The 12,500-nt window shown below is 45.8% G+C and overlaps 2 protein-coding genes across 2 annotated transcripts in view; one reads left to right on the plus strand and one right to left on the minus strand.

Moving 5' to 3' along the window:
- tmem175 (transmembrane protein 175) overlaps positions 1 to 4,742 on the plus strand; it is a 14,056-nt gene extending 9,314 nt beyond the window's left edge. The window contains exons 7-10 of the mRNA XM_061038992.1: positions 145 to 309; positions 993 to 1,071; positions 1,155 to 1,290; positions 2,383 to 4,742. Of these exons, the coding sequence (XP_060894975.1) occupies positions 145 to 309; positions 993 to 1,071; positions 1,155 to 1,290; positions 2,383 to 3,055 (1,053 nt within the window). The 3' untranslated portion in view covers positions 3,056 to 4,742. The remainder of the gene's footprint in view (positions 1 to 144; positions 310 to 992; positions 1,072 to 1,154; positions 1,291 to 2,382) is intronic.
- A 5,410-nt stretch (positions 4,743 to 10,152) lies between these two features.
- cds1 (CDP-diacylglycerol synthase (phosphatidate cytidylyltransferase) 1) overlaps positions 10,153 to 12,500 on the minus strand; it is a 29,952-nt gene continuing 27,604 nt past the window's right edge. Inside the window, exons 12-13 of the mRNA XM_061038993.1 lie at positions 11,781 to 11,884; positions 10,153 to 11,271 (exon numbers count right to left, since the gene is read on the minus strand). Of these exons, the coding sequence (XP_060894976.1) occupies positions 11,133 to 11,271; positions 11,781 to 11,884 (243 nt within the window). The 3' untranslated portion in view covers positions 10,153 to 11,132. The remainder of the gene's footprint in view (positions 11,272 to 11,780; positions 11,885 to 12,500) is intronic.

Here is a 12,500-nt window from a genome sequence, read left to right on the forward strand (position 1 = left end):
AGACCGCCATCGATGGGACTCCAGCGCCCCCTGCAGGAACAGACACTGGACGTCACTCAGTCCTCAAACATTCATATTTACAGTCTGTGGTAAAAACATAGTGCACATGATAATCCTAATCGTGTCGTTCTTTATTCCGTACAGTGTCTGATCGTGTTGTACGCCTTCAGCCGTCCCTTCCTGCTGAACGAGCAGATCCAGATCTCCGAGAACCAAACCTTCTACAAAGAGCACATCCTCAAAGTCATCATGAGGGTTCCTCTCATGTGCTTCATCGCCAGCATCTTCTCCTTCATCTTCTTCCAGCTGGTACGTCCAATAAACGCCTTAACCACGATACGTTCTCAGGGTTTCCAATGCGTCCTGGAAAACCTGGAAACCATTGACCAATTTTTACAGTCATAGAAAAAGCAAAATGTCCTGGAAAATTATTGAAACATTCTCTAAATTTTCCCCTTAGTCCTCAAAATTAGACCTCGAACGATTAATCTGCCAGTCCATAATATCGGCCTATATTAGCTATCGGTATCGGCAGATTTGATCACAACTATGCGCCAATATTACTAGATTTAGTCGCCGGTCAAATAGCATTTAATTACAGTTTCATTGTATTACACTAGCAGTTCTCTGTCACCAGCAGAGGGCGCTATATAGATTACAACACGCATCATCACTGCAGAGTGTCGAGCGGTGATGAACATACATGCTCAGTGATTTTCCAGCTGAGTGATCATCTTCTCTTCATTATAAATCTTTTCCACACGTGTTTGACTGAGGGATCAACACAATAAATGTGTTTATCTATATCTACAGATAGAAGAAAGATATCGGCTGATATATCGGTAACAGATTTTTTGTCTCCTTAATATCGGTATCGGCCCCTAAATCTCCACATCGGTCGGTCCTATTCAACAGATGTTTATCTCGTCTGAAGGAGCTGTCCTGATTTAAAGTGTGGACTGTGTGGTGACTCTTTCCTTTCTGTCTCTCAGTCGTATGTTCTGTTGGCGATCGTCATCTTCCTGCCGTACATCTCGCGGTCTCTGAAGTGGTGTCGGAACAAAGCCATCGGTAAGAACCGGACTTCAGGTCCACGTTGGCTCTGGATGTGGATTCTTTTTTTTTTAACATGAACCAAACGTTGCCCCCTGCAGGTCAGGTGGAGGAGACTCCGGACTCCATGATGTTTTACACCTACCTGCCCAACGAGCCGCTCAGCAAGGAGCGCGTGGAGGCGTTCAGCGACGGAGTTTACGCCATCGTAGCGACGCTGCTCATCCTGGACATCTGGTCAGTGTCACTGAGATTTAACAAACGCAGGATTTTAATACACGATGCATTGTTAGTTTAAGAAATAAAGGTCAGAGCGAGTTCACATGAGATGAGATGAACATGTTGGATTTAATGGATTTACAAAACCGCTTAAAGTCTTTATATGTGATGTTTTGATCCAGCAGATGTCGCCCTTGAGCACCAGCATGAAACCAAAACAACTCGCGCTGCATTGTTGTGTTAGCATGCTAATGCTAGTGATCTTTATTATGCTCGTATCTTCACACTGCATGTAAATTTACCTGAAATGAGCGTGATCTAGAAACACAGTTAAGCAGTGAGTACAGTATGTTATTCTTCTTTTCTCTAGTCCCTCAATTAAACAACTTTTATACTCGAGGGGAGGAGTCAGCCGGCCGTCCGGGCGATGTAAACAAAGTGAAGATAGGACTCTGAAAACTCTGAAAACATCACAGACAGTGGGACTCGGGTGTTACACCCATTGTAGACAGTCATGACTCACAGAGTTATTTTCAGAGGAGATACTTGATTTATATTTAAGTGTGAAAAATTTAGGGTTTAGTTCCTGTAAGGCCCTGCGTCCACATGGCGTTTTTGTTTCCGGGCAGAAAAGCGCTGGCTGTGAGCTCGGGAGTTTTTGCATGAAGCGTTTGTGTGCTGACAAGAAAAGCGCTAAACGTCCGTCCTGTCTCCATGACGACAGTCTGTTGATAACAGTCGCTGTATGAGCGACACTGCTCCGTTACTTTTTACTGCATGTTTTATATTTGCGATCGTTTATTTCCCGATGAGACAGATTTTCAACTTGAGCGCTCGGAGCGGCCGCACAGAAAGGGCGGAGCACTCGGAAAGACGCTGGGCCGCCGCTTTCTGCTGAGAACGCTCTCCCCTCATTGAAAACAACAGAAAAAAGACGCTCTGTGGACCTAACTTTGAGTGAAGCGGCGTCGCTTCTTCACCTGAGGTCACATTTATAACGTCTCAAACTTCCTTTGAAACGATCAGAAACACAGAATGAACAATAACGTGCAGCTATGATTAAACCTTTGTGGATCCATTCTGATAAACCGTGTTTTTCCTTCCTTGCAGCGAGGACAACGTTCCCGACCCGTCCGTGGTGCAGAAGCAGTTTGGCGGCTCTCTGGTGGCGGCCCTCCAGGTTTACGGTCCAGAGTTTCTCGCCTACTTCGGCTCCTTCGCCACCGTCGGCCTCCTCTGGTTCGTGCACCACTCGCTCTTCCTCCACGTTACCAAGACGACGCGCTTCATGGGCCTGCTGAACACCTTCTCGCTGGCGTTCGTCGGAGGCTTGCCTCTGGCCTACCAGCTGACGCACGAGTTCCCGAACAACTCCCGGAACGAGCTGGAAGCCATCCAGATCAGCTGTGTCATCATTTTCTTTGCAGGGATTTTCCAGCTGGCGATCTGGGTGGTGGCGCTCTATAACGAACAGGAAACGCTGCACCCGTACGTACGCTACGGAGGACGCGAGCACGTCTTCATGCTCGCTAAGCTAGGTCTGTACCCGTGTGTAGCCTTAGGGACGTTCTTCCTCACCTGTTTCCTGAGTAAATTTAGCGCTCCGATCTTCCACCTGATGGAGATCACGGTGCCTTTCGCTTTCCTCGTGCTCAGGCTGCTGGTGCGTGCAGGGTTAGCTCTGATGCGGCTGTTTTTCTGTCCCGACGGGGCGGACCAGAGATCTGTTGTTATAGAGGACGAAGACGAGACAAGAGTGCCATTTAACGCTTTAGTGACTTAGCTTTGAGAGGAGAGTGGAGAGAAAGTCAAGCTAGCACAGAGCAGGGAGCTGCAGCTAAAGGAAGAGACGGGCTCTCTTTTAACCTGGTTCAAACTCTGAGAAAGAATCAATGGGATTAAAAGAGACGTGTCTTATTTTGAAAGGGAAGGCAGGAAGTGGACCAGAGAAGTGAAGGACACCGACGGCCAAAAGTCCATCCTTTCATTTCATGTTTTCACTCGAATACTTTAAGATGCTTCTTGTGATTAGCGAATAATCAACAATCGTCTTCTTTGTGTTCTGATTTATTTTACTTTCATTTCTTAAAGTCACGCGTTTGAAAAAGTGGCTTTAAACGGTGGACGACTAAACGCCGATCAAACTTTAAACCTTACTCTGACAGATTCAGAAGAAGCGCTGACAGGTACAGGTGTGATGACAATCCGTCCTATCCAGTCGTTTATTCATGTTTTGGACGGTGCCTAAACACGCTTCACCCCGAAGTCCAGTTTGTCTGACTAGTGTGAGTGCTCCAATCTGTGCCCAAGCACGCTACACTTCCTTGGCCCCGGCTCGCTCTGAAGAGGTGTGCTTCTGCACGGGACAAAACATAGAGGGGCAATCGTGCTTAAGCACGGTACGGGACAACTGGGCGGAGTGTGGGTGCGCCCTAAAAGACCCAAATCTCTGCATATATCGTTCCTAAAACATCCCATTGTGTCCGAGCGAACGTGTCAAACTCTTTAAAGGAATACTTCACCATGAAACATGAATCTGTATTGACATTGGGTCATATATGTAGAAATGTGAAATACATTTTGAAGTTGGTGCCTTCTTGATTGAGAAAAGGCAGAAAGTGTCTTTTTGGCTCATGTTGATGAAAGACACCAAATCCCAGAATGCACAGCACCGCAGGCCACTCCCACTAAGGTCCTCTATTTACAGACATTTACTTCAACACATACGGCCGTTTCCTCAACTGATTCTGAGATTTCTTCCAGAAGGAATTTGCATCTTGTAAATTCCTGTCAGTAAACAGACTCTATGTCTGTGTCCATAGACAAACAGTGAGAGCACCGACACTACCAGTCCACCCCAGCTCGAGCCGGCTCCTCGTCCTCACAGCCGCCGACAGGCAGGCCTTGTGTCTCGGCTGCTGAGCTGGCAGCGGCCGGCAATATAGCAATATAGCCGCAAGACGGTTGCTGCCGACAGGCTGGTTTTGTTTCTCGGCTGCTGTGGCCAGCGGTGGTCCCGGCGGCCAGCGGTGGTCGCGGCGGCCAGCTGTGGTCCCGGCGGCCAGCAGCAGCAGCAGCCAAGACACAAGACCGGCCTGTCGGCAGCAGCAGTCTCGCCGCTATATTTATATTTTTTTTACCATTATCAACTTTCTCCATAGAGCCTGTTAGCGTAGCTTCCAAGCAATATGGCGGAGGTTAAGTTTCGATTCTGGGAGTGAGTTCCCACCCACTGATCTGTGATTGGTCTGTAGCTTCAGTGGTCGAAAATATGAGGAACTAGCGTTGTAGTTTCACCCCGCTAACCGCAACAGCTTCCAGTGACGCAAAAATCATGATTTTGCGTCACTGGAAGAGCTCCTTTACAGACTCAGAAATACAAAGATTTCTCATCTCAGGGGAAAATGAGGGCGGGATGCACGACCATTCAGAAACACTACCAGGTTTCTAATGATACAAAGATTAATGCAGATGGTGAAGTATCCCTTTAAAATAAGGTCGTCCTGTCTGCAGACACGCTCTGAACAGTTCATCCACAAACCTTAAATTTGCACTATTTCAAATGTTATGATGAAGAATATTTTTTGTTTTGTGCACTGGAATGAGAAACTTTAACTGCACTGTATCTCAATGACCTGTTTCTCTTCACGGCTGCAGGACAATCAGGTGTACCACGTCTGTCCAGAAGGGGGCGCTGTTGTTTGTGTTTAAAAGGTCCTGCAGCTGTTTCCGTCCCCATCATTGAGGCAGTGAACTTTCATGTGTTTGTTTTTATACCGACTCTGAGGACAGTCGATCCTGAGATGCACTTTAACAGAAACCTGTCAGGTGTCTGAAGACGGAGAAGGCTCTGAATGTGTGCAGGCGAAAAACCTGTCATGTTTTTTTTTTTTTTGTGATTGGGATGAATCCAGAAATCAGCTGCTCTCAGATCCAAGCGTGGTTGTTATTTGTTTGTTTTTGTGTCACTCCTTCAGAACGGCCAACAGATTCTTTTTATTTGTGACAGGAAATCAAAAATCAAGAAACTAGCTGGTTTTTAATAACTCGTTAAAAATGGGAAAATGGGGTGCCGGTGGTCGAGTGGTTAGTGCATGCTGCCATCGTACAGCGCCTACACTCCTCAAAGCGTGCAGCCCGGGATAGAATTCTCCTGCAGGATTCGAACCCGGGCTGTGTACATGGGGTGTGCGCACTAACCACTACACTAACGGCGCTCCGAGCCTGTGGACTGTTTTTGTGCCCGTTCTAAATTGCGATATATTCCAAAAGTTTTATACATTTTCTTGAATGTTTGACTGAAACGTGCGATGACATCAGACTTGGTAAAAGTCAACTGAGTTAAATCGGTTGTCTGTCGTAAGTGTTCGGTGGTGATGTCATTACACGCGTTGATGAACAGCTGGTTTCTTGATTTACGATTGGACCTGAATGTAACACGTGTCCTTTCAGTCTTTGAAGTGAAGCATTAGTTTTTGTTTTGAGACATTTTCAGCTGATAAAATCTTCTCATTTTTTATTTTCTCAAAGTGTAAGCGTCTTAAAAACAGAAACTCAAACAGCAGAAGGATCTTTAATATCCGCTGACGTTACTCGAGCAGTTAAACTTTTAAGTCCGTATCGTCATTCTTCAAACTTCCTGTGACAGGTTTCTCTCTCCTCTCGATGCTCGTGATCGTCTGCAGGCTGCCGTTTTTCTTTCTCGCTGTGCAGTAATCGTTCTGTTTCAACCTGCTGAGCTGTTTGTGAATAAATCTGAAGTTCAACGTGAAGCCGAGTGATCCGTGTGTTTATTAAAAGGGACATATTCTGAAAAATCCTCTTCTACAGTGTTTGTGAACATTTCTGAGTAACCTGAGAGTCCACTGACCCACAACATGTGAAGTAAACCCATCCAGTCCTTTGTTTGTGGTCTACTTAAGTCTTACAACACAGAAGCTCTGTTTCTAATGTGCTCTCCTTGTGATGTCACAGTGGGATTCTGGTAAAAAAACAAAATCCCCTCCTCTCCCCTCCCCTCCCCTGGTATCTCCACCCATGGACTCCACCTCCAGCCTAGAACAAAACTTTTGCGCAGGTCCTCCATTTTTATTCTCTCTACAGAGGAGTGATGTCTACGGGGAAACTCGGGGGGGGGGGGTCATTACATTTAAAGAGATACACACACCAAAACGGAGCGTTCTGAGAGAGCTGGTTTATACAGGGTCACAAACCTCCTCTGGTGCTTGATTCATGTTATATTTTGACCAAAGCACAGCACAGATGTTTCATTTAGACCACATGGGGACTGTTTGAAAAGGTGGAGGAGGGGACTGTTTGAAAAGGTGGAGGAGGGGACTGTTTGAAAAGGTGGAGGAGGGGGCTGTTTGAAAAGGTGGAGGAGGAGACTGTTTGAAAAGGTGGAGGAGGAGACTGTTTGAAAAGGTGGAGGAGGGGACTGTTTGAAAAGGTGGAGGAGGGGGCTGTTTGAAAAGGTGGAGGAGGGGACTGTTTGAAAAGGTGGAGGAGGAGACTGTTTGAAAAGGTGGAGGAGGAGACTGTTTGAAAAGGTGGAGGAGGGGACTGTTTGAAAAGGTGGAGGAGGAGACTGTTTGAAAAGGTGGAGGAGGAGACTGTTTGAAAAGGTGGAGGAGGGGACTGTTTGAAAAGGTGGAGGAGGAGACTGTTTGAAAAGGTGGAGGAGGAGACTGTTTGAAAAGGTGGAGGAGGGGACTGTTTGAAAAGGTGGAGGAGGGGGCTGTTTGAAAAGGTGGAGGAGGGGACTGTTTGAAAAGGTGGTGTTTAAAGAAAGGACAGGAAACAAAGATGTGACACGTTGTAGAGAAAACCGACTTTATTCATCTCGGTTACAGTAAACATCTTTACAGTATCCCTAACCCCCCGTCAACGTGGATCGCCCCGATATATTAACAGCCTCTTTATTATATATTATATATATATATATATATATATATATATTATCCACTCCAAAAGCTACACATCTCCATTAGAAAACATTTCAGCTCAAAGAAAAAAATCACACAAAATATTCACAAGAAGACAAATAAAAAAAAACATCCTCAGTGCATCGTTATCTGACGGCTCCTAAACGAGCCACTTCCTGTTTCTACCTTAAAGTCTGTGAACCTGTGAGGGTTATATAGAAATTATATATAAATATATATTAATGAATCCACACCAGCAGGTCAAATTTAAAGGTTGATGCTGAGAGTCTGGAGCGTGCCGACAGAATCAAACATTTCTTGAAGCAGGAAGCGGTCATCACGTCGTTCCTTCTTGATGCTTTTTATAAAATAAATAAATCTCTCTTTGATCTGTTTGTGTCTTCTGGTGAAACTGGACTCAGTAATTAAGTTAATGAATCATCAGATATGACACGTTCATAATCTTTTAGTTTCTCGAGTCGTTAATTCCTGATTTATAAATTAACTGATTTCAGCAAACTCAGAAGTTTTTAATAAACTGAAACATTTTAATTAAAGGGAAAATATGCAGGTTTGTTTGTGTGACGAGGACGGACCGCCGGAGGGGAAATGAGCCGGAGAATAAAATAAAAATTTCATGTGAGCAGGGGCATGTCCAGAGGGGCGGCACGGGCCCCCCTTTAAATCTTATTGGCCACCCCAGAATACTTAAAGGGTTAATATGAAGAATTTTCACATTAAAATATCTAAATGAATTAAAAATGGTCTAAAAATATGTTATATTGTTGAGTTCTTACATTACCTCGAATATTTCCAACAGTTATCAAAGCCACAGAAATCTGTTATTTTAGAATTTTTAGACGGAAACAAAATTTTTACCGTTGCCGTGGAAACACCGGGTGTTACGTCTAAGACCGCTGCATAGGTAAGACGTTTTCTGATTAATTCTCTAATTATCAGAGCGTGTTTAATATTTTAGGTTGCACACACTCCAGACTCTGGGTCATAATTACACCGTCTGCGGTCCGTGCTGATTGTTGGTGGCGTTCAGTCGTCTGAACGTGATCTTATTTTGAAAGGTTGAAGAGAGAAAAACTCTGTAAAGCAGGTTTATACAGTACGATACAGCTGGTCCCAAAAAAACATCACCCAGCAACACTTTTCTTTGTAAAACGCCAAAATGCACAAAAACAAAAACCGGACGAATAAATTCAAACGCCGTCTGCGTCCGCCTGAAGGAAGTGAACAGAATTTTAAAAAAAGGGGGACACACATTGCACAGGCCGCCAAAGTTAAAGTCCTCGCGTTGCTCCGCAGCTCAGATCCAAACTCTGCTCGAGTCGTCCGTCAGGAGAGCGGAGACGAGAGTTTGGATCGGTGAGCGTCAGAGCGTCTCTTAAATAGAAATAAATCAGTGTTAATCAGACAGTGCTTTGGTAAACAGTTCAGAGAATCTCTACAACACAAACCGTCCGACAGCCTCGTCCTGACGCTTCCACTTCCTCACTCATCAATCATGAATATAACAGTCTACCCCCCCCACCACCCCCCTCTTGCATAAGATCAAATATTGCTGATAAAACATCGGCCCAGAGGATCACGGTCTATAAACTCAGATCTCATCAGTGAGAACTTCCTGCGGCACCAACTACATTCAAACTGATTTAATGCAGACGAAGATTTAAACATCGAGTGAGAGGACGGAGGAAGGTCAACACGTTCGGTTTCTCCATCAGAGAGTCAGAAGAAGAAGAACATCACGCTCGGGTGCGTTGAGTATGGAGCGGGGAGGCTATTAGCCTAGCTTAGCATAAAGAGTGAAAGCAGAGACCACATCGTGTCTTTCTTCGTCTTACTCGACCTGCAGGAGATTTTTTTTTAAACCGGTGTCAGACCACACATCCTCACGTTGACACCAGACACACGCCGTAAATGTAAAACAAAATGTTTCAATACTTTTTGACATCACGTGTTTTTAAAACGAGGCAACATCTGTTATTGTAATGGTCGATAAGTAACGGACGCCATCCGTCTGTTAAGACTGAAGCGTTGGCGAGGCAGACTCCTTCACAAACACACTGGCACCTTTAGGGCCTGTGACCACAGGAAGCACTCACGACCTCCTCTTCAGAGGGCTCCTCACCGGCGCCCATTGTTGCTATGGTTACTAATATTTACTTTAATTCAAAGAAATATCACCATGAAGATGATGTAAAGGAGTCGTGACGTCAGCAGCAGCTCGACACCTGGAAACTGTTCCCTCCAAAAAGACGAGGCAGACGAGCGTCTCCTCCGCCATTGCTGTTAAAGCGGATTTTGTAAGTCCCGCCTTGTCTGGATTCTGATTGGTTGGTGAGCTAGAAGTGACATTGAGGAGTGCTGCGCTCTTCTAAAAGTTAAACTGTTTTCAACTGTGAGCGCAGTAACAGCTGACACAGAGGGCGGTTTAAACGCTGACCTTCATTGATTTGTTTTGAAAACGGGCGCCGTCTGTGGACACGGGCCCTCAGGCGTTGCCGATGTTTTAGTGAAATTTACAGAATGTGCAGGAGTTTGCCTACGACTTCTTTCTTTGCTGCTGTCATATCGAAACAGGTTTCTTTTGATTCATATCCAAATTGAAAAAGCTGCTACCATGGCGACTCCACCAGGTTGAAGATCGTGTTTTCATTTCGAGGCTCCTAAATCGATGTAAATCGATGTTTTGCAGAAGTTTCCTGCTTTCAGTCTTTCCGCTGCTTATTCTCCGGCTCCACACTAAACACACCGCATGGCTTCGGCTCTTCTTATCTGAAACTCTCAGACCGTCTTCCAAACGTTGACCTCTCCCTCTCAAACCTCGATGTAATTCTTACCCAGCATCCCCTCGAAAAAGCAGCGACCTCATATCAAACCTACGTCTACAAGTTAAAAATCTAAAGTCTTCATGCTAAAGGCTACGGATGAGTTACTCCTCTTTTCTTTTTTCTTTTTTTTTGCATATCATTTCTGAAAGCTTCAAAGTGTTTTTCTCTGCAGCAGGTCACGTAAGTAGTTTAGAGTATGTAGTAGTATTTGTTCAGATAAATATTTCCAGTATATTTATGTACACGACATGAAGTTGAAGTGTTGACGCTCTAGTTTCTGCGTTAGCATGCCTACAGTCAAACTCTGCCGACTGGAAATTGTGCGACTCTCTTTTTTTTCTTTTTTTTTTTAGATTCAGACAGAAAACTAAAAGCTAAAAAGTTCACACTGTGGAAGAAGAAACATGGCTTGGGTTAGCAGGACTTGCGTACATGCTACATGTTTTGTTACGCTGTGAGGTTAGCTTACATAGAGTCTATAAAACAGAGTCTACAGTATGCCGCCGCCGCGTCTTCACTTCACCCACACAAAGACGAGTCATCAGTCTGTTCGCTGCAGCTCAGGTCCGCCCGCCCCACACTTTGGGCCCCAGGTTCTGCTGGTAAAAGCTTCTGAATTTCTTTGTTCAGCTAGAGTCAGTGCAATATCTGCGTCCACATGGAAGCTGCACACCCCCCCATGCGTGTGTGCAGAGAGAGCCATGTGCAGAGTCTGTTTGTTCCATTAATCTGCAGTCTGTGTTTTCTTAGGATGAGGACCTCAGCGTGTTTGTGTGCCGCTCCGAGTGGAAGCAACAAAGCCTCCCTTGTTTTTCTTGTTGTGTAAATGTGTTTTTTTTTAGGTTATTCCACGTAGTGTGAAGAGTCGCCTCGGCTTCAGGGTCGAGGTTTGGAGCTGGTTGGAAGTCGAATGAAGAGCCGGCAGGACGAAGAAGGAAGCTCTGCGAGTTGCTTTGGATCACACGCCAAACAGCCATACTAATGAGTGTGTGTTTGTGTCTGTGTGTGTTATGTGTGTGCATGCTTACACAAACTCTCCAAACCCTCACACACACACTTGTGTCGTCCCTCCTGTGTAGCCGGCCGTGTTTCACTCGGCCGGGGCGGCGGCGGCGGGCGGCAGCATGCCTCGCTCTCTCAGGTGTGAGTTGAGCGTGTGGAAGATGCCGAGCTGCTGGTCAGGCCGAAGCATCAACAGCTGCTGCAGCACTTTGCTCGGGTTCGGTCCCCTGCAACACAAAAAACAAACACATGAGCAGAGTCCTCAATCAGGAGCGAGCTACCTCAGCGTACAAGAAACACCAACTATTAGAAAACATGTTGATCTCTCGCTCTGCATGGGTCTGTAAACCTTTCTGTGTTCTAACCTCTCTCCATTTTTCAAAAAGCATCTCCAATATTGATCCTAGTTTGAGCACGTTTCTGCTCGTGGAGCTTATTAGAAACATGCAGAGGCTTTTTAGGTCGGGTACAATCACTTCTATCTGAACCACTTCTCTTGCCCGCTTCCATCGCTGCAACACCTGTTGACCTGATAACTGCTCTCATATCTGACAAACCGAGGGGCGTCCAAAACGGCCGTGTGGGGGCGTGTCTTAAAAGCGCCTACCTTCTCTGGTCCAAACAAATCCAGAGCATTCAGGACCAGAATCTAAAGTTAGAAGGAGGACTTCAACATAGCATGTTTCCTAAATGTCAGATGATTTCCCGCTCAAACACACATCCTTCATGTTCTCACCTGATGAAGCTGGCGATGTAGACGTGTGTGAAGGTGGCCATCAGGTACTGACAGTCGAATCGGTCCATGATGCCTCCGTGGCCCGGGATGGTGCTGGCAAAGTCCTGAAGGAGAGGAGAGAAAGGGCGAGAGATCAGGGTGGAGGTACCTGCAGGTGTGACAGGTGTGTGTGTTTCCCTTCAGAGCACTAACATGTGTCCTGCTGCAGTTTGCAGAGACAACCTGTGGTGTGACCAGGTGGAAACGTCTGCTGAGAGGTACTGATTACACAAACATTAAGTGGATCAGTTGTCTGAGAAATTACTTTTCCCAGCAGGGAGCCTTTAAACCAGCTGCTCCCCCCCCCTCCTCAGTGACAGAGTGACAGCGGGGGGGCCGCAGTGATGACTGTGAGAGGGATTACTTAAAGCAGAGCAGAGCTACCCGTCACTTCGGGGAAAATCTCTGCTCCTCTCTGAAATATTTAGATTACTCACTCAAACTGTCCGAGTCTGTGAGGTCCAGCTCAAAGCATTTCTTATGAGTCAAACAAACTCTATGTAAATATATTGTGGAGCAGTGACTTCCTAAAAAGGAAGTGAAGTCAAACTCCCATCTGTGTTTGTTGTTTTCAGCTCTGTGTTCACACAGGATGGCACGGCCTTCAGCTTGTTTACATTTCATGGCGCACTCACAGTAGGACTCCCCGTTCCCCCGCTGGCTCACACTGCTCCAGGACAA

Source organism: Labrus mixtus, chromosome 5 (genome assembly GCF_963584025.1).
Source record: "Labrus mixtus chromosome 5, fLabMix1.1, whole genome shotgun sequence".
NCBI classification, from domain to species: domain Eukaryota; kingdom Metazoa; phylum Chordata; class Actinopteri; order Labriformes; family Labridae; genus Labrus; species Labrus mixtus.